Below are 22,538 nucleotides of genomic sequence, written 5' to 3' on the forward strand. Positions count from 1 at the left end.
AGCAATGAAATTTCTTTTTGTGTGCATACACCATTCATCTTTTAGGAAATATACAAACAACTTCTTTCATATACGTATTTTGGAAGAATTTTTTTTCAAAATTAAAATACCAGTTTTTAAAGCATACTTAAAACACTGTATTCTTCAAGTTGTTCCTGAAACCAAAACAAAATCTGGGCCGATAATGTTGAATGTCATTTTTCAATGATTTTTGACAGTTGTGTAACATATCGACAATAAATAAATTTTGATTTGATTTGATTTGAATAAACACACAATAAAAAATTGATTTAAATGTATAATTATTAATCCCATGTATTCTAAAAGTACAATACTTTTTCATCCTAAACATCTTTAGATTTTAAGATTTTATACATTAACTCATTGAATTTGGCAGTCACAATAATAGAAAACAGATCATGATAATAATAATAAAACATGGTATGTGTACTATGTATGTATACCTTGAGATGATATATCGTAATATATCACATAAAATGGTACATTTTAAAGATTGTATTGCAATTAAATAATTGCATAGGGTAACAGGTTGGTCTTTGAAAATTTCCCTAAGATTTTATTACTCATTTAAGATGAAAGTATAAATGGCTGGGTGATATCTTAAAACTTCTTGGAAACATTCGTTTTCAAGCTACAACATTTTTTTGTTACTAATTTCCAGTACTGATAAGTAATAGTTTATTTACTTGTGGAAAATTTATTACAAGTGGTTAATCCATTTAAAAAAGATCTTTTGTATGCCGTCTGAAATGAGTCAGATAACCTGTTCTATATTCTCATGAAAATGTGCAAAATGCATCTAAGTTGCAAAAAATAGCAGGAAAATGACGTCATTGAAGATTTAGTGTTGTCTTATCTGATTTTGAATAGCTTGTAACTTTTTTTAGGTTCTGAAAACAATTATGCTTATTGCAGTAGACATAGAACCATAAAATTGTACATGATTGTACTCTCAAGTGTTTGATTATTTTTAAACAGTAAACCATAATTGCCTTTTTATTTATTTATTTATTTACTTATTTATTTATCTTTTTTTTTTTGATCTTTTAAATATTTCAAGTGATTGGCCCCTGATCTGGTAGAAAAAACTACATGTTGTCTCTCCAGGGATGATTAATGTAATTGGTTGCATGTGCTTTTTGTAATTTCCTTATTTTTCAGTGGATATTTCCCTGAACATATAATCTATCTGCCTACATATATTTCATGGAAACAAAAAGGAGCAGATCTACCTAGAAAGCCTCCTGAAATAGTTTTATGTCAAAATGAATTGGTGGGGTTTATGATTATCCCCAGGTTACCAGATTATTTTTGATTAATTATGATATTACATTATTTTTGAAGAGAGCTAAAATTTGCGAGTAACTTGTTTAGATTAAGGATCAAATTGAAATTATCAGAGCAAGTTTTATCATAACTGAACTAAAATATGCAAAGCAAAAATAATAATAAATGGACCTTAGTATAAAATCTTTGTTACAGAGATGGTGGCAGTATAGGTCACTCATGTGACAGGGGTTTTCACCTTGTATAGCAGAGACCTATAAAGGTCTCTTCCCAATAGAAATTTTCTTTAAAATCATGCAATTTTCTCAAAAAAATTCAAACAAATACTAGCTATTCACTTTCCCAAGTGAGGAATTTGAGTGATAGTTTTTCTCAAATTCAAAGGGCGCTCATCCAGACAGCCCTAGGTTAGTTCAAGATGTATAACTTTTAAAAAATGACATAAGGGTTAATTACAACAATAGCCTTTCAAAGATGAGGAAATATAATCTTGATTAAAATTGTTGCCTACTAAGTATGGTAGATTGTTTTTTCAAACTCCAATTTTTCAAACAAAATTTTTCAGAGCAGTTAATGCTGAACAGAACATACACTTTTGTTTATACATGTAAATATTATAAAATGTATGATCCATTTTCCTTTTTTCATGATTTATTTTTAGCTCGACTTTTCTATGAAAAGGGGAGCTATCCTACTCGCCCCGGCGTCGGCGTTGGCGTCACACCTTGGTTAAGTTTTTCGTACCACCCCACTTTATTTCAGAAGTATTACAAGTATGGCTTTGAAACTTACCATACTTGTTCACCATCATAACCTCCATCTACAGACAAGAGTACATAACTCTGTCAAGGTTTTTGACAGAATTATGGCCCTTTTTTGACTTAGAAAGTGTATTGAGCTTGGTTAAGTTTTTTGTACCACCTCACTTTATTTCAAAACCATTGGAGGTATTGCTTTGAAACTGACCATACTTGTTTACCATCACGACCTTCATCAACAGACAAGAGGACATAACTCTGTCAAGGTTTTTGACAGAATTATGCCCCTTTTTGACTTAGAAAATACATTGAATATGGGTAAAATCCACTTATTGCCTTAACCCTTTGAGATATTGCTTTGAAACTTTTAATGCTATTTCACATCATTACCCCCATCTGTACGCAAGAGAAGGTAACTCTGTCAAGGATTTGTTTTAAAAATTAAGGCCTTTTATCGACTTAGAATCTTGGTTAAGTTTTTAGTACCAGTCCACTTTTTGACTGAACTGTTTGAGATATTAATTTGAAAGTTGGAATACTTGTTTACAATCATGATTCCCAAACATGTCCAGGAGAAGGTAATTCTGTCAAAGATTTTATTTGAATTATGGCCCTTAACTGTCAATGTTTTGTATTATAGGCAAGCACTTCACTAAATATCTTAATGCTCATGGCCATTGTTCACTTTAAAAATACAGAGATTCTTGTATTGCCTTTTACTGCAAAAACTTTTTTTATTGGCAAGCAATAAAAAAGTCGAGCGCGCTGTCTTACGGACAGCTCTTGTTAGAATTATTATTGTAAGAGACATAAAGAGAAAGATTTATTTTCCAGCTGAAGATCTCTTTAGTATTATATAATTGAAGAAATATTATGATGGGAAGCTGTGTAAAAGCTTTCAATTTGATAATAACTTAACTAATGGCCTTTGATCTTAACATCTTATTGCCCTTTCAAAAAACAAGGATGAAAAGGAACCTCTGGAAAATTTGATAAATAAACTGCTTCCATAGTATCAATGTTTTATGTTGTTATTTGTATGTAATGCCAAAGGGAATTTCTGGGCATAATGCATTATGATATGTATTAATATGCACATATGCATTTTGTTTAAGGCATATTAGAGACTGGATTGTACATTATCTCCCATGTTCTACATAAGAGTTAAGATCATGTCAAACAAATCCTGAATTTTCACCATTTTTGGCATAATTTTGACCTGTACGAGGGTTGTTCAAAAAGTAATAGGACTGGGAGTCTTGCGTATTCAACTTTCATTCAATTTAGAATATTTTCATATGTACAGCAATCGTAAAATGTTTTCTACAAATCAAACATAATTGTTTTAATCTATTGTGCTAAACGCGCTTTTCCTTTGCTATTGAAAAACCATGGTAACACGCACCCGGCGCAGCACATAAATATAGTTATTGGAGCTAAGTTCTACTTCTAATTTATTCATGAATAACTATTTGTTTTCCCCTGTGTTCCATCAATACGTTGAAATATATTAATGTGACATTATGTCCAAATTTGACGTCATTCGGACATGAAATGGCCTATTAATTAAGTTTTGAACAGCAGCGGTCATAGCGTTAGATGTAGAAATATGACATTTGTTAACAAACAGAAAATGTGTGCCATCGTTAGATTTTGCCAACAGATTGACTATAATCATTCTGATACAAACAAAATGATTAAATAAACAAAAGACAATTATCCTGCCATCAGGACACTTGTTTTCAGCTGGCACAAGCAATTCAAAAACTGCAAATACAAGATCACTAACGAGAAAGGGCGAGGATGAAAGTTGAAAATTGACGGGACGTTAGTGACGTCAATTGCAAAAGCGCTACAAAAGAATCCACGGTAAACGGTACGCGAACTGTTTATCATTGTTTGTATCTGCTTCGGGTCTACTTATTCAGTTTTAACCAAAGGATTGTAAATAAGACATTTGTTATAAACACTATTTTATTGTATTTAACTAGATATACGTGTAATCAATAAATAAATGTAATAGTTAACGGTAATAATTAGACTCTCTAGTAGTGTTTCCCGAAAACTTGTTTTATTAAACGATAGACTGTGCTAAGTAGAAAATGATACTTTTCAATTGAGAAATATCTTTATTGTTATGTACATAATCATATTGTTTTAAAAACATACAATGACATGAGTAAATTAATAAAATAAATTGCTTTTGCTTTAACATTTTCTGTCCTATTGAGTTCCAAGGTTACGAGAAAACACGAGAAAACCCGGAGAATGGCCGGCTATCGGGCATTTATTTTATTTTGTTTTTTTCAAACAGTGGAACAAGAATGTGATCGCTTTTTTTCTTGCTTCATCTCCACATATGAGGCAAAGTAAAAGTTACATGACTCATTCACCTAGAGACTAGGGAGACTACTTTCAGAAAGAATGACGCTAATATTACAATTTCCATTTATTTTACGACGTCATGAACGTCAATTATTGTATTGTTAGCGTGCGCCGCGTTTCGTACCCCTTGTCATTTAAAAATTTCACAGAAATTTCATTTGTTTACATTTTGTTTTGATTTTTTCACTGTATATAAAGAACATGTTCCGATATTTGTCTCATGTAAAATTGTGTACGTAAATTTAAAAATGTGAACAGTAGAGCTGCTGTCCTATTACATTTTGAACAACCCTCCTATGCTAGTTTTTAAACTCCTGATTAAAAACAAATGGACATCAGGAGTTTACAAACAAACGGACACATATGAAGGCTTTGTCCCTGTTAGGCAGACTATCATGGCGGCATCTAACTGTTCCAGAGCATATCTTTTTTATTATTATTATTATATACCACATTTCTATAGCACTCTTTTCATAAATAATAAATGTTCAAGAGTGCTTTACATAAATCCGATAAAACATAATCATATATAAATAAGACATAATGTACAACATAAATTAAGTAAACCTATTAAACAATAATGATAATCTAAAACCAGTAAAGGATGGTAAGAAATACAGACACATTTAGTTTAAAATCAAGGCACAATTAAAATTAACACTGATAATATAGCAAAAGTAGTACTTGATTTATGAACTAACGTCCATAGAACTTTATGAAATAATGTGTTTTGAGAGCTCTCTTAAAACATGGCAAGGTATTACAGTCTCTAATGTCAGGTGGTAACGCGTTCCATAATTTCGCTGCGGCTGTCTGGAAGCACCTGTCACCATATCGTACTGTCCGAGATTTAGGCACAACTAATGTCATTGAGTTATTCTGGGACCTCAGATTTCTGACTGGGATGTACACGTCTATCATGTCTTTTATATAGGCTGGTGATTGATCGATGAGGGATTTATATGTATAAGTCAAAATTTTATATTCGACCCGATACTCTACCGGAAGCCAGTGAAGTTCACGTAAGATAGGTGTTATGTGGTCATATTTGAGTGTTTTGGTCACAATTCTAGCTGCTGTATTTTGAACATGTTGTAACTTGGTCATTGACTGCTTAGAGACTCCATATAACAGTGCATTACAGTAGTCTAACCTAGAAGTAACAAGTGAATTTACTAGAGATTTGGTTGCTTTAACAGTAAGATAGGGTCTGATGTGACCGATTTGTCTTAATTGTGCATAACAGTTCCTACAGACATTATTTACATGTTGTTCCATCCTCATGTTCGAGTCAAGAAATGCACCAAGATTGCGCACACTAGATGATTGGCTTATTTTTGAACCGTCGACTGTTACTGTAACATCTGAAACATATCTTCTACATGAATGGAGAGATTTAAGTATTACTTACTACAAATGTTGACTTCCATGAGACTTGTTGCCAAATTATTAACAAGGTCTCTGGTTCAAATGCCACACTAAAAGGTCAATGGAATTTGCTTGTCCACAGCAAAACTTCTATATGCATTGAGAGATTTTAATATAACTGGGCATAATTTCACCATTGTGAGATGGTATGTTGGCAGAAGATTCAGATTCTTGTGGTCAAGGTCACACACAGCAAAGATATGATAAAATGTAAATAGGTCAATATATGCAAGGTCAAGGTCACCAGAGAAAAACCAGATTTTGCCTTCAGAATCTTCTACTAGATTGGAGTGTAGTTTTACTTTATACAAATGTTTGCCATCAGCATATCAAATTATTAAGATCTTAACTTAAATGAAAATAGACTAATCAAGCCATATACTGCTACCAAAAAGGTTTCTCTATTTGTTAGCACATACATTGTAGTTGTATATTTTTAAATATAAATCTTAACCAAACTTTCTTATACATTTATAATTATTTATGATAACAATGATTTAACCTTAACAAATTTAATTATGACCAAGGGGTTTGTCAATGCTAGTCGTAATGTGATCAGTTCTGGTATCTTAATAAGATGTCAGAAGTTTTTCTTCAACAGTAAAATGAAAAGAAATGGAAGGGTAAAGGAAATAAGTGTGAATTTTAATCTTACATAATTTTAACATAATTTTAACAAACAGTACTAAGTTCAGAAAAGATTTTCTTATCAGCTATTATTTTAATATTCTTAACAGTCAATAAAAATAAAAGATTTAATCACAATTGTGCTTAACAATTGTTTAAGACTAAAAATATAGGTCTCTATTCATGTGAAAAGATAAGAAGTTCTTATTTTTGGCTTCCTTCATTTCTTGCATGATGTACAATATCAATTACAAAATTAGGTAATTAAAACAAGTTACTGATTACGCACGGCTCAAAGATATGTCGATATCTGGGTCATTTTATTAAGCAATAATGTCTATTCATTACAGACTATTTTTGGGGTAAATGCCCTGTATTCTATAGCCCTTTTATCAGATATCATTCTGCAGTCTTTATATTATTCTCAGATCAATCATTGACAATAGAAAAACAATATTTAAATGGCCTCTTTTATATCAATTTGTCGATAATTTAAAGTATGTAAAATCATTAATGTGTCCATAACAGTAAATGCAGTATTTCTTCTTACTGCAAATTCAGTTCATGAAAATATTACTTATGTATCAAACAATAATGAAAACTTTTGTAATATCAACATAAAGTATCTTTCTTCATGCACATTTAAGACATTTAAGTCTAAAAGTGAGTTGATAGACATTTTGTGTTTGACTACTCATATAATGATTTATTTAAATAGTTGACCAAATACAATCCACTCACTGACTGTGGTTGATAGCAGCAATTCTAAAAGGACCTTTAGCGATGTTTTCCCCTTTTTTCAGTTTTGAGAATTTCTTATATTCTTGGGAAGTAGCTGCCTTTATGGAATGGGAAAAATGTATGAAAGAGGTCAACTAAGAAAATTGAATAAAAGTTTTATATGAGTTTTTGTAGACATTTACAATATGTTAGCAATATTGAAATAGCGCTTTATTTATTAATTATATATCCAAAATGCAAAAAGTACCATTCAATATGCATGTACAGCCGATAAAAACCTTATATATAAAATTATAGATTTTTAGTTCTTATGCAAGGTGGTAAGTTTTATAATCAATACACTGTAGGAATTAATTTAAAATTCTATTTTGTGCCATTATCAATTTTTAAAAACACAACACATGGATTAAATGATTGAGAACCCTGAAACTATTATTTACACATTGAAAATAATGTTAATTCTGAAGCAGGGAAAAATCGTTTTTTGAAACTGTTTTTGAGAAGGCCATGTATGCCAGAGTGACACGCTGACTGAATGTCAACTTGATAGTTAAAAAACATTGAATCCCTGAATTTAGAATAATTTTGTAAACAGACCTGGTCCCAATTGCAGAAAATGTAGAGTTTTCCCAAAAAGGTTTTAAAAAAAACTTCCAATTACATTAAAAATTCATTATTTAGCTGTTGTAGTTTCTGTGTTACTCAAGGTTAAGGGTAAAAGATTACTGCTGTAAAGGATATATTTTTGACAAATGCTTTACTATGCTGGTAAAAATGTGAGATAGCTAGCTTGTGAGATGCAGCTGTATAATATAAAATATGGTTTACATTTTTCAAGCTTAAGTACAAGCCATACTTCTGGCAAACTAAGGTTTCTTCTCTGTGAAATCAAGAGTTTTCAGCAACCTAAATCTAGCATAAAATCAATTATATGAAATTGATAAGAGGACAGGGGAAAAACTATTTTTCTTAATATAAACAGCATCACTGATAAGTATGCAGAGTCTCCGTCATTCCGTGATGAAAGTTTCTTTAATTTGTTTAATGTGTCATATGAATGATTGAATTAAAATTCAATTTTTAGGTATAGAGAATTTTTGCTAATTTGCATGTATTTCCTATTTCAGCATATGCGTATATTGAACCAACGAGGAAGGGCTGGCTCCTTCACTGGTCATATACTACCGAAGGAATTACGTGTATTAGAGCAGGAAAAAGCTGAAAAACATTCCAATACAAAACTAAGGTATGCCTGCTGTTTTTTAAACAATGACTATATTTCTTTATCCCGGAGACAACTAATATTAGGATAACTTAAGGTTTGACCAAGACCATCTTATCTTTGTGTTACGCATTCTCAGAAGCATTGATTTTGCTACATATTTTTTTGTGAATTTTAATTTTAGGAGGAAAAATAAAAAATTACCCCTGTACTGTATGGAGTAAAATTTCATAAATGTAAACATTGAAGTTTTTTAAGCTTGGCTGTTTAGTCAATCAGATGCTCAAAAAACATCTTATATACATTCAGAGAGGATTTTTTTAAAGGTTAGCACATGATCAGTGTAGTAGTTCTTCCTTTAAGCAGGGAAGTTTGATTTTTATTTAAAATTATTTGATTTGATTTTGATGAAGGTCAAACTGTCTTTTTATTTCTGTCCTATTGTTGTGGCATTTTTTTTATTTTTTGTTCTAGACAGATTCAAACAAAAGAAGATTAATTATTACTCAGCATATCTCATTTTGGTTTCACTCTGATAATTTTACTTAAAATTAAGCACAGAATCCAAGACAGTCTCTCCCTGACAATTTCCTTCTCATTTATTGTATGTTGATTGAGTTTATTTTATCCTAGACAATTTCTCTACTATTTTCTCACACTGGAAAGTTTCTGTAACTGTTACTAGACAGTCATTTTCCCTTGCAGTCATTTTCCCTGCAGTGACAGTGTATTTTATAGAAAGGGAATTTTCAGTCCATCAAAGCAATTTTTGGGATGTTTTGGTTTACAAAAGTCAGACAAAATATAAAATCTTTGATTTGCTCAGGGAGAGAAGTTGAACTTAAATTTACCTACGGTAACTCATTGATCAGATATATACCATATCATTCATTTCTGCTGTCACATTGTGAAAGGTCACATCTATAGAAATAGCTGATAATATTTTTCCTGACCTAAAATTCTCTAATTCTCTCACAATTTTCATATATTATCATTCCAAAAATTTCATCTGTATAATATGTTATATCACAGGAACCTGAAATTCTATCCAAAACAAAAAAAATAACGATTTAAAAAAAATCCCATACATATACTATAAAAAAACACAAGGAAGGCAACAACATTTCCCCACCCACCGCCACATTTACCAGGGATATTCGTAAAAACGCCTGGAATTTACTTCCGATCACACTAAATCAATAGAGCACATTTAAAATCTACCAGAAACACAACTTACTCTTATCGAAACTATCCAACTTTTACGCCAATTGAATGAATAAATCACTGCTCTTCTCTAATCGTCGGTTCCATTGCCCAGTTCAAGCGATAAACTCCGTCATACCGTTATTGACCGGTTTTGAAGATCCCGAAATTCTATCCAAAAAAAAAAAAAAAAACGATTTAAGTAAAAATCCCATATATATAAAAGTAGTATTTAATATGGGGATTTTTATTTAAATCGTTCTCTTTTTATTGTTTTTGGGTAGAATTTCGGGATTCTACAAAGACCGGTCAATAACGGTATGACGGAGTTTATTCGCTTGAACTGGCCAATTTGGAACCGACGATTAAAGAAGAGCAGTGATATAATCATTTTTATTCAATTGGCGTAAAAAGTTGGAATAGTTGCATAAGAGTAAAGTTGTGTTTCTGGTAGATTTTAAATGTGCCTCTATTGATTTAGTGTTGATCGGAAGTAAAATTCCAGGCGTTTTTAACGAATATCCCTGGTAAATGTGGCGATGGGTGGGGAAATGTTGTTGCCTTCCTTGTGTTTATTTTATAGTATTATGTATGGGTTTTTTTTTTTTTAAATCGTTATTTTTTTGTTTTGATAGAATTTTCAGGTTCCTGTGGTTATGATTAAAAAAAAAATTGCTAACTGTTTTACTTCAAATCTCCAAGTGGTTAAGTATACTAACTACAGTGTAACTTCCGAATTCCGGAACTTCTGGAAATCCGAAACTTCTAAAAAACCGAACATTTTTTTTCGTTCCCGATTTTTTCATTATTGTTTTTTTGTTGCTGTTTTATTTCAGTTTAATTGATTTGAATGAAACAAAACATAAAAAGATGTTTGACAGGTAAGAAATGGGCATCAGTGAAAGAAAATGTGCTACAGTACTTTGTTTCATTGTAAATCCATTTTGAAATTAGCAATAACTGTTGAAATTGTTACAGTAGCTTGTTATGCACAAATCTTTATTAAATGTTTTAGAGTTATGTGAACACTAGGTAGAGTGGCTGTAAAGAATGTCAGAGTTAATGTAGAGATATAAGGAGGTTGGAAGGATATATATCTTCTGGATGACAATATCTGTATTGGAGCATTGATATATCAGTCCCTAGGGAATTTCATCTCTTCAGCTGGTTTCTGTGATATACTCTTTCCTTTTTCATTAATCTCTCATTTACAGACTATGGTTTCTAATAATTTCTTGATGTCTGGGCTGTTATGTCATATTTGAATAATATTTTGGATTAAAAGCTGTTTGAAAAATATTTAGGATTATTTGGCTTGATTTTGTTAGAAGCAATAATTATTGTGTTAATCCTTTTGAAAACAATTGTCCATGCTTCATTATTGCCAATACAGAAAACCTTTTCTTGCAAGAAGATATTCTTCAATGATTACAGGAAATTGATGACAATAGAATTATAAATAAAAGCTTGTAACATAGATGTAGAAATGTCCCGAAGTAGATTACTTTTGCTTTCATATGAAAACTGTATAACCATGTTTGCCAATATTTTGATAGCAATCCAGATACAGGATCAAAACAAAATGTCAGTAAATATTTAGATATCATGTTTTATTAACTTGTTATTTCACAGTTATGGCAAAGATGCTTAAAATATTTACATTCCTTAGATCAACTTCTTTAAAAGTTAAGGAAACTTTAATTTGTGGTGATTAAGAGTTTCTGTCATCTCGGCCAAGAGTGTTCAGTATACTGAAAATTTCAGTTTGAGTAAAAAAGATATTTTGACTAATAACCTAGAGAGTTGCATTGAGTCTGGTTCAAAATGCATTTAGTTGTGTAGAAGCAAATTAACTAGCTTTCCAAAGGGTATAAGTTCTGGTGTAACTAATGTAATACAAATAAAAGAATCTGAAATATTGAAAAATGCAAAAAGAAAGAAATTTAAAATACTTGTAGCAAAATATAGTAATTTAAGTCTTAGTTACAAGGTTTTAGTTCTAAATATTAATTATCATAGATAACACTAACAGCTAGTATTTTGTGGAACAGTTATATAACTAATAGATTAATTATGTACTATTCTCTACAAAACCTGTTGCATCCAAATATCTAAATTTCCATTGAAAGTTTTGTTGATTATTTTGTCATGGAGGAAAAAGCTTCTTTGACCTTCACCTTAAAATCTAAGGGTATGTGTTTGTTAAATAAGCAAAGCTGCCTAAATTTTATAGTTAATTTGTGAAACAAAGTATTGTACACAATCATTTTTTTCCCATATATATTTGGTTATGTACAACAATCATACTATAACAGTGTTCAACAAGTTTAAGTCACCATTCTTTTAAACTTGATAACCACATTTTGTGACTTTGGAGTGTGAGCAACTTTGCATTTAAAACACCTTTTCCTTTTTCTGCTAATTTTTTCAGAAAATCTTTCCTATAAAATACCATTCACAATTGATGATGTTGGAAATGTTATGATTTTGCACAGAATGAATAAAACCATAGTCACAATGACAAATTTTATTTAAAAGTAGCTTTTAGGGTGATGGGTAAACGCAAACCAGTAAATTATCACACATTTCTAAAGTAATGTTACTGAAAATATGATTGAATTATAAATATTGTCAAAAACAGATTTGTATTCAAAGCTTGATATTTAATGTAATAATTACAATTTACCATAGATGCAATCTGTGTAAAAGCAGCTTTAAATCCCAATAATTAGACACTTTAATTGTTTTCTATGTAACTAAGTGACCTTCCTCAGACCATTACCAAGCTTTGGTCACTCATAACATTTTATTGATTTAATGTAGTGATTTTTGCCATGGGATTTGATGTAAATGTAAACTTCAACTTCTTTTGACAAGCTTAGAAAGTGGGAAAGGTTTACATTTAAACAAGATGAAGGTTTGTGCACATTTTAAGGTGAAGGTCAATAGATGACTTGATTGACACTAACAATGTTAAAAATCATATGATATCTTGTTTTCCTAATGTTACTTGTATAATAACTCATTTAGCATTTATACAACACAGAATTGTATTTTTGTCATTATTTTCTGTTCATAACCAATATGTGAGTTAAAACAAAGAGCTACCTAATTGCAAGGACAGTGCCTACTGGTGTAAGGGTTGATTAGCAAGGTAATGAACATCAATGGCTACTTCACATTTAAAACAGATGCAATAATTAATCAAGAAGATGTTTTGTATGCTTTGAGATTTGAGATCTGATAATGAAAGCTGCATCAAGGTAGAGATTGGAACAGTTATACTACTGCTTGTGTATGCATGTTTCCTTTTATTTCATATCATCACTAACATCTACTGAGAAATAATTGCAACTGTTTGTCTCAAAGAAACCTCATCCTAGGCCATTCAGTATTGATTGCAGTAAATGTTTCTGCAATCTAATTAGAACAAATGTAATTGTTATGTTAAAAGTGAAAAGTATTATTCAATTATTCAATACTGAACATTTCATAGTTGATTGTGTAACTATGGAGTTACAAAGAAAATTACTGTGTTTATCAGTTTTTTAGCTCGACTTTTCTATGAAAAGGGGAGCTATCCTACTCGCCCCGGCGTCGGCGTCGGCGTCACACCTTGGTTAAGTTTTTCGTACCACCCCACTTTATTTCAGAAGTATTACAAGTATGGCTTTGAAACTTACCATACTTGTTCACCATCATAACCTCCATCTACAGACAAGAGTACATAACTCTGTCAAGGTTTTTGACAGAATTATGGCCCTTTTTTGACTTAGAAAGTGTATTGAGCTTGGTTAAGTTTTTTGTACCACCTCACTTTATTTCAAAACCATTGGAGGTATTGCTTTGAAACTGACCATACTTGTTTACCATCACGACCTTCATCAACAGACAAGAGGACATAACTCTGTCAAGGTTTTTGACAGAATTATGCCCCTTTTTGACTTAGAAAATACATTGAATATGGGTAAAATCCACTTATTGGCCTTAACCCTTTGAGATATTGCTTTGAAACTTTTAATGCTATTTCACATCATTACCCCCATCTGTACGCAAGAGAAGGTAACTCTGTCAAGGATTTGTTTTAAAAATTAAGGCCTTTTATCGACTTAGAATCTTGGTTAAGTTTTTAGTACCAGTCCACTTTTTGACTGAACTGTTTGAGATATTAATTTTTTAGTTTTTAGTACCAGCCCTCTTTTGACTTAAACATTTCAAACTTTGCTGCAGTGTTCAAGGGTATCACACAATTCAGTAAAATAATTCTTCACTAAATATCTTAATGCTCATGGCCATTGTTCACTTTAAAAATACAGAGATTCTTGTATTTCCTTTTACTGCAAAAACTTTTTTTATTGGCAAGCAATAAAAAAGTCGAGCGCGCTGTCTTACGGACAGCTCTTGTTGTTTTCCATGTAATTTAATATTATAGTTATGAACCAGAGAGCATCTCATTTAGAATTCATTCAAATGTGTCAGTGTAAATGAATTTAATCAAATGTTAGATTGATCTGAGGTACATTTTTATCTTGTCATTGTTGGCTCACAATTCTGTAACTGAAAAGATCAAATCGATGATAGGATTACCCTTGAAGTGTGAAATGAATTAAATAAATCTATTTTGACTTCCTTGAACACGTGTCATTACTTTTGTTTGTATACTGTTAGCTCTGCTGCAGAACCAGATTTAGATTGTGAGTGTTCTGCAGCAGTTAGAGAAGTTAATGAGCTGTTAACCCTGCCACAGGATATACAGCACATTTCCAGTGAAATTTATTGCTTACAGTCATTCACAACATTTCAATTTTCATGAATATATGAATATTCTGTTATATTGTCATGTATAGTGTAAATCTGGATTAGATGTAATACTGTCTTAACTTCTTTTTCTTCTTTTAAAATTCATCAATGCATATCATTATGTTGATCCCTTGTTACAACTTTTGGTTATGTACTGTCATATCTAAAGTTTATTGCCTATAACTATGACATGCTAGTATTATTGCTGGTGTAAAGATCTTAAAACATTTAGCTTATTTATAAATGTTTAGGGACTTTGTTCATTTTTTATCTGTGATTGTTGCTTTAAGAAAGATTTATATTAAAACTATTACTTCAGTCATAGTTCAAGCAGCTCTCAGGGTGGTAGAGAAGTCCTTTTACACAGGTGAGTCCCTGTAGCCCTTTACCCAAATGATATATAGTAGATGTGTCTCAATTAGGAAGTGGCAACTCTTAATTTACTGAAGCAAGAAAAGAAAAATTATAGTGAAATAAAGTTGCTTACTTAAAAAGTTTTATCGATTTTTTCTCGTAACCGCATTTTGTAATAATTTCATGTGTTTAATTGACAAAATTTATAGTGTTTTGAATTTTTAATATATATATAATAGAGAATTGACATACGGACAAGAGTTGCCACATGGATATGATTCTTCAAGCATGTCCAACAGTCTTTTAGATATACTGAGATGGTATAGAAGCATGTCTGTAACTTGTCGTATTTGCTGGAGTAAACTAAGCTTATTTCTTACAAAAAGGCCTTTTCAAGTTTTAATGAAGCAGACAATGACTAGTCAACATCATTCTCTTTTAAGGTACTGATAGAAGGAAATTGCAACTTTTGTATTGTGTAAAATGTTTCATTGATATTCTTTTAGTTTGCAATCATTAGTATTCACATTAAGCTCAACTATCCGAAGATACCTCACACTTGGTTAAGTTTTTGCGTGCAATTTGAAATCTTCAAAATTGATAAAGCAGGGATCATTCTAGGGCGCGATTTCCGCGATATCTCGCAAAAAAATCACCAAAATCTCAGAGAAATTTGTGAAATGAGAGAAAATCTCGCACGGCAATTTGAGCCGGAAAATGTCTAATCACAATCAAAAGAATGCTAAAGTTACACAAAAATAAGATGAAAAATTCACGATTCCCATCAAGAATTTAATTTCAAATTGTTTATTAATGAAATCGGTGTAAAAAACCTCCAAAAAGTAGTCCAACACTTTGAATTATTTAGCCTAATAATTGCCGATCGGAGACCGCAAATTCACCGTACGGTATGATGGCTAACCTTTATCTATCTGTAAGTCGAGAATTTACATAAAACACTTTTAATTGATTTTAATAAAAATTGTTAGACACAGACTAACATAAAAATGGACATGTAAGAAACAAATACCGGTAAAATTTGTCTTCTAAATGTAACATCAACCACGGTAAATTTTGCCGTAAAGAACAAATTAAAAAAAATTGTTTTACGATTCCTGATGAAATAGCCGATAATGAATATTCTTTTATTGAACAAAAATATTTAATTTTATATTATTGCAATCAGCAACAGCTAGAATTGTGAATGTTTCAGCAGAAAAAAGACAAATATTCATTTGTCACATATTTTCGCGATGTCGTGATTAAAAAAAAAATACTAAAAGGAAGCTGAGTGTCATTTAAAGGTGTTTTATAACACTAAAAATGATGTTTATGAATAAAAATTACTTTAGGTTTACATTGTTTATATTTGTGGATATGGAGATATTTGTCATTATGTGTTCAGGTCACATATTCAATGAATATTTTTTTAATGGAGGGAGGTGTGTGAAGAGAATCATAAAGAAAACAAAATGTAAGGTTATAAAAAATATTCTTCAAATCTCAACAATCACTTCTGTACAGTACAGTGTTGTCCAGCAAATAATAGTTGTAGTAGATATCCATGTATAATTCTTTTATATTTCAGAATAAAAGTGTTTATTATATTTATTTTTCACAACTAGAATTTTATTGTGTTTAAAAATTCACAAAAGAAAAGGCATAGGATGTGTTAAAAAAGTGAAAACAAAAATCACTGTAATAAACAGAGCTACATCTTCTTATATCCTCATTAGATAAACAATGTTTATATGTACAGTGATTTTAAAAAGTTAAAAATTTCTATATTTTTAACCTCGCCCATCATGAAAATTAAATCTCTCAAGAAAATCTAATTTCTCTCATTAAAATTTCTCAAATGAGAGAAAATCTCTCACTAAAAATCCTGACCAGAATGATCCCTGTAAAGGGAATGGATGGAAACTTCACACACTAATTTAAGAGTATTATAATCAAACGTCTCTGTCTATGGCCTATGATTCATACATGGAATTTGACCAAATTGTGGCCCATTTTAAACATCAAGGCTCTTTTTTACTATCAAGTACTGAGAATAGTTGAGTATGCTGTTCTACCGACAGCTCTTGTTTAGGGCAAGAATTTGCGGGAAAGGGAGGGGGATAGGTCTGAACTAACTCATTTAAGGAAGCATTTGACTGAACCCCTCAAGGGAACTATGTCATGCTATGCCACTGCACCGATCATAGGAGCAGGGACTTAATTATTGTAACAAGTATTAAACTACCTTCCCATAAAACTCTCACAAATTTGTTTTTTTATACCCCTACCACATAATGTGGAGGGGGCTTTACAGGAATCACTGTCACATCAGTCGTCCTATACACCCTGATGGATTTTCTTGCAATTTGGCTCAAATGTTCACCTCAAAGAGGAAATTTGCAGAACGCATGCCACTGTTTTGCCTGCTCAAGTTTAGGACACCCTTAAAGGTCAAATATCAGATACCATGTGTATCCTATACCCCTTGAAGGATTTTTCTTTTAAAAATAATGTTTAATTGCACTTTGTAATTTCCTGTGTCATAGAGATTAGATGCATTTATCACTCTTATGGCAGCTCTAGTTAGTATTTCTATTTTTGAAAGATTTTTGTTCTGATTAACTTAAATACATCAAACTATATTGTTATGCATTTGCATGGATATTATAGTTGTTGGGCCTATGCAGTATATGAAGGTGATGTCATCTCTCAAAAAAAAATCACTTGGGTCACAGGAAAGGATAAAGGATACTTAGAAAACTTGAAGGATTATTTGCTTTAAGTATATTGGAAGACAAATTAATTATATTGTCAGCTATGTTGGTACAATTAAAAGCTTACAGGTTTATGAGTTTTTGCATCAAAATCAACATTAATCAGTTGACACAATGGAATATTCAACACAGATAAGATTTTTGTCAAAGGAAAAAGGTTAATTTAAATGTCTTTTTAACAAAGTGAAGATAACAATCTGCTTTGTGTTGCTGCAATTATAATTAAATTAATTTGATACAAGAAAAAATGCCAAGTTTTGTCAGTATATTATAATGTACATTTCATTGTCTTATTGTGTTTCTTTATTTGTAAGCAGTTTACAATTGTCTTACCCTAATGCAATCATTTGTAGATTGTATTTCACAATTGTGCATGTATTAAAATTTGTCGATCAACTAAAATTTCAAGTTGTGCAACTAGACTTGAGCTAGTTTGTGTTTGTGATTTTTTGTTTGTTTTGAAGTTAATCTTATTTTGTATAAGTATTTGAGACCTTAGTTACTTAAGGAATGTCTTGTTCATTAGGCCTGTTCTCAGCCCCCAACTGTTCTTGTATGAAAATTGTATTGTGTGGTTTGCATGCGTTTAATGAGTCAAAACAGTTCATGTAGCAATTTTATTCTTACGTTCATAAAAGACATTAATTAGAATTACAAATTAATGAAATCATATATGTATTTGTACGGTGATGTATGATAATTTACAGAGTATTCTATTAAACTTTGATGAAATTGTAGTAATATTACAGTCTTTAGCTAATAGTTTATCGTTAATAAATATTTTGTGATTGTTACAGTATCATCTAATAATTGTTTTGTTTTTTATTCAATGGAAAATAAGGCAACATATACAGTCATTACTTAATGACTGCCCCAAATATGTACTCCTTTTACAATAAATTACTATATAATTATGCTCATTTGTCATTAAGGTATATTGTGACATAGCAACAGTGAATGGTACCTTGCTCCTGAAGTCCATTTTAACAATACAAGTATCATCTAATAGGTCATCTGTTTCATGTTACCATTAATGTCAGATTGAATGCTGTCAGTTATTTAAACAAAAACAAAAAAATATACATATAAAAATAATAAGTAAAACAGATGCATAAAAACTGTAGAGATTTTAATACCATTCTGTCCTATTAATTAGAATGCATGTTAGTAAATGATGTTATAGAATTTGTGTCAGTTTAACTGGATGCATTTCAGGAGAAAACCCATCAGTTCACTTAACTTCATTATACAAATAAAAAATGTATGCCAATGGCTAGGTTGGAAAGTGATTTATATTCTGTTATTAATTTACTTTTGTTAAAAATGAATTTCTTTTCTTCCAATCTGAGAATGTTCTGTTTATCTCATTGCTGAGCTGGTGTCTGGAAAACCTTTGACAAATTACCAGCTTTGTTCATAACTAATAGACAATGTGTAGAATCAGCGTTGAACTGATGTTATTATGTTCAGAGAAAAAAAAACAAAAAAAGATGTGTTGAGTCTAGCATAATAAGAAAAAAATAGTTTTGCTTTTTGAGCCTCATTTATTCTTTTCTGAGTTGGCTGCCAGATGATGTCTGTGTGAGGTGTCTGAATTAAATAAACTAATTAAATTATATCATTCGGAAGAATAAAGATAATAATAAATTCTAAAGAAAAATGTAAGTGTTCATCTTGTGAAGATGTTAGAATTCTTAGAAATTTTAGAATTTAATGCTTACAATTATAGTATATGGTAACAGTGACATAGAGGTATCAGTAATAAACAATACTGACACAATAAACAAGATGTAATTATACCCCCATAAACAAAGTTTAGTGGGGTAGGTAGGAGTCAGATTGTCTGTAGATCCACTTTATAATTTCTGCATGATAACATAAGAGTTTGGAATGATTTATTATAATCAAAGTAATATAGCAAACTTATGTAAAAAAAACAACAACCCAGTTTGGGATTACTTTTGGACCTCCCTGGGTCAAGGTCATTGTTACTAAAAAAAAATGGTTTCTGGACAGTTACTAGAGTTGGGAATGAAATATTGTACTCAATCTTAGTATATAGCAAGCTTATGCGAAGACCCCAGTTGGGATGATTTTTGACCTCACTATTAGGTCAATGTCACTGTTACTAAAAATAGGAAAATGATTTCTGGACAATAACTAGAGTTAGGAATGAGATATTATATTCAAACTTAACATTTAGCAACCTTGTGAAGAGACATAGCATGGGATTGTTATTGGACCACCTAGGTTCAAGGTCAAGGTCACTGATGAAACATCATCAAATAAAAGAAAGGTTCAAATTTTGCTTGAGACCACTTATTTTTCAAAAAGTTAAGGTTGCTGGTAGGGGTATGAATCACCTTTAGTGATAACTCTACTTAGTATTAATTGTTCTTTACACTGTTTTTTGTGTCGCCTCTACGGAGTAGTGGCGACATATAGGGATCACTTCTCCTCCGTCTGTCTGTCCGTCCATCACAAAACTTGTCCGGACTACTCCTCATAAACTACTGGTGCAATTTCATCCAAACTTTACAGGAATGATCAGTACCAAGTCTAGTTGTGCATATTGTCAGCATTTTCCGGTTCAATGATTTTTGTCAGAGTTATGGCCCTTTAATAATTTTTATTTTTAAAGTTTGTCCGGACTACTTCTCTTATACCACTAATGCAATTTCAATGAAACTTTACAGGATTAATCTGTAGCTCAAGTCCTGGCGCATATTGCACGGGTTTTCGGGTTGAATGATTTTTAGCCAAGTTATGGCCCTTTGATAAAAAGGTGTTTTTTCTGTTAGTTGCCAGATACACAAAAGCTTGTCCGGACTACTCCTCATAAACTACTGGTTCAATTTTATCCAAACTTTACAGGAATGATCAGTACCAAATCTAGTTTTGCACTGTCCATCTGTCTGTCCGTCTGTCACAACATGAAATTGGCCATCATGAGGCGACACATGTGATCACTGATCGCTCTTGTTATTTATTTATTTTCTGTATTTTGATATGATAGAAAACAACTGTTTGAAAATCAATCTAATATACAAGTTACCAAAAAGTCTTTGTTTTATTAATATGCACCTTATAGTAGGAAAATGTCAATCATGTCATTATGTTTCATTCTCAGCAGTCATTCTGAGCCTCTGAACTTCTCAGGTAGTGGTAGTGAGCGTTCATCCCGTACCACTACCAATATCACAGTTGTGATGGATCCAAAGTACAGGTAACATCCATCGTGGTATTGCCTTGCACAAACTGCACTTGTTACTTTTGTATACACCTTTGATGTAGTCTTGCCAATTTACTGTGTTACTTTTTTTTCTTCAACTGACCTATTTTTTTGTCACTTTCTCTCTTTGAGTAATTTTTATTAAACAGATATATATAATATTAAATAGTTATACATAATTGTCTCTTGTATATAAAATACTGCCTTGCCCTCTATCTTCCTTCTATGATGTAGTGAAATAAACAACAATATTATCATTCTTTGTTATACCAAGTACAATATAATTATGTATTACAATATTCTCTGTGAAAATTTTATAATTTGGATCTTTTGTCTATTAGAGACAGTGTTAAATGGAGATAAGAAAATTCTATTAATAAGTGGCATTGTTTTTCAGCTGCTTTTGGCATGTATATAATTCTGTAATTTTTTTTAAACTTTGCATCATATTATTGTCAGATGGATTTTGTTCTGAGCATTGTTTACTTTACTTGCCTTCTTGTCAACACAAGATAATGAATTATTAATCATTTTTTTGGGACTAGATAAGATTTCTAAATGACTTTGATTATAGATTGCCTAATTAAGAATTTCTACGAATAAACTTAAGCCCCAGTTCTAGACAAGTTTGACCTGATACTGATTACTAACTGCTATTATATTGAAGTTTTCCCTTGTTGGCACATTGCTCCCATGGATAATTACTTGGAGATAATGCCATCTAATGAATGTCAATATCTTTATTTGTATATATTATTTGTTCTTGCTTTCTTTGGTCTGGTTTATGATAATATTCAAAACTTGTTGAATAACAGCCAAAATGTTATATGTTCACAGGGCTCTCAGTAGGGTCAGAATTTCACGAGTCAAAGACTCTTTGGCCAAAATTTTCATGAGTCAAATAATTTTTTTCTAGTGTCATTTGACTACATGAATCATTTTTCTGTTACAAAAATTACTGTATTGGAGCTCATTTTGTGTAGATTCTCAAGTCGAAATTGATAATATTTAACATTGAAAAAATGCCTAGTTATAATGTATATTCCCCCCCCCCCCAAAAAAAAAAAAACAAAAAAAAAAAACAAAAAACAAAAAAATGAATTGCATCTTACTGTGAAAGAATAAATTAAGCAGCAGCTTTTCTGATTAAAAGTTTAAAATATAAAAAAATATCTTTACTGGTGTGCTATATATCATATTAATTTTAAATACCAAAATGCACTAGGAATATTTAATGGAAATAACAAATGTACAGGCACTCCAAGTAAATCAAAGACGTATCATAAACCTTAAAAGCAATCAATAATTGACACCTCAAGTATGCAATTCTTATCAGTTGTGTAGAGCTATTTTTAGCGCTGTCAATTTGCACCCACTGATGTCACGCTTCAGTGCACAGGCTATAAACAATGCTGTGTATTACACAGGTGACATTTTTTTGAGTGTGATTTGAACATATGTAGGATCTGATAAGTAATAAGGAGTAGATTTAAGGTAATTATTATTGCATAGCTGAAAATCCCACGTGGCAAATTGACTCTTGTGCAGATTTTATCACGTGTCAAATTTGTGCATTTCCTGATTTTCACGAGTCAAAACCCGGATCTCCGTGTCAATTGAGAGCCCTGTGTTCATTTAAAACTTGATTCTGTATCAAAATGTATTGACGCTTTTCTGTTTATTTCAGATTTGTTTATCATTTGTTC

General features: G+C 31.2%; 1 protein-coding gene across 16 annotated transcripts in view; it reads left to right on the forward strand.

Annotated features, from left to right (window-relative positions):
• The window catches only part of LOC132713057 (sodium/calcium exchanger 3-like), a 128,862-nt gene that overhangs the window by 50,439 nt on the left and 55,885 nt on the right, over positions 1–22,538 (forward strand). For 4 of the 16 annotated variants that reach the window (XM_060695521.1, XM_060695520.1, XM_060695519.1 and 1 more), the window contains one exon: positions 8,375–8,493. In XM_060695521.1, coding sequence (XP_060551504.1) covers positions 8,375–8,493 — 119 coding nt within the window. Of the gene's footprint in view, positions 1–8,374; positions 8,494–10,508; positions 10,554–14,791; positions 14,840–20,730; positions 20,827–22,538 lie in introns of all 16 variants that reach the window. The other 12 variants (XM_060695516.1, XM_060695515.1, XM_060695517.1 and 9 more) reach the window with 6 other exon arrangements.

This window comes from Ruditapes philippinarum, unplaced genomic scaffold, assembly GCF_026571515.1.
Source record: "Ruditapes philippinarum isolate M1 unplaced genomic scaffold, ASM2657151v2 ctg100_1_1_1_1, whole genome shotgun sequence".
NCBI classification, from domain to species: domain Eukaryota; kingdom Metazoa; phylum Mollusca; class Bivalvia; order Venerida; family Veneridae; genus Ruditapes; species Ruditapes philippinarum.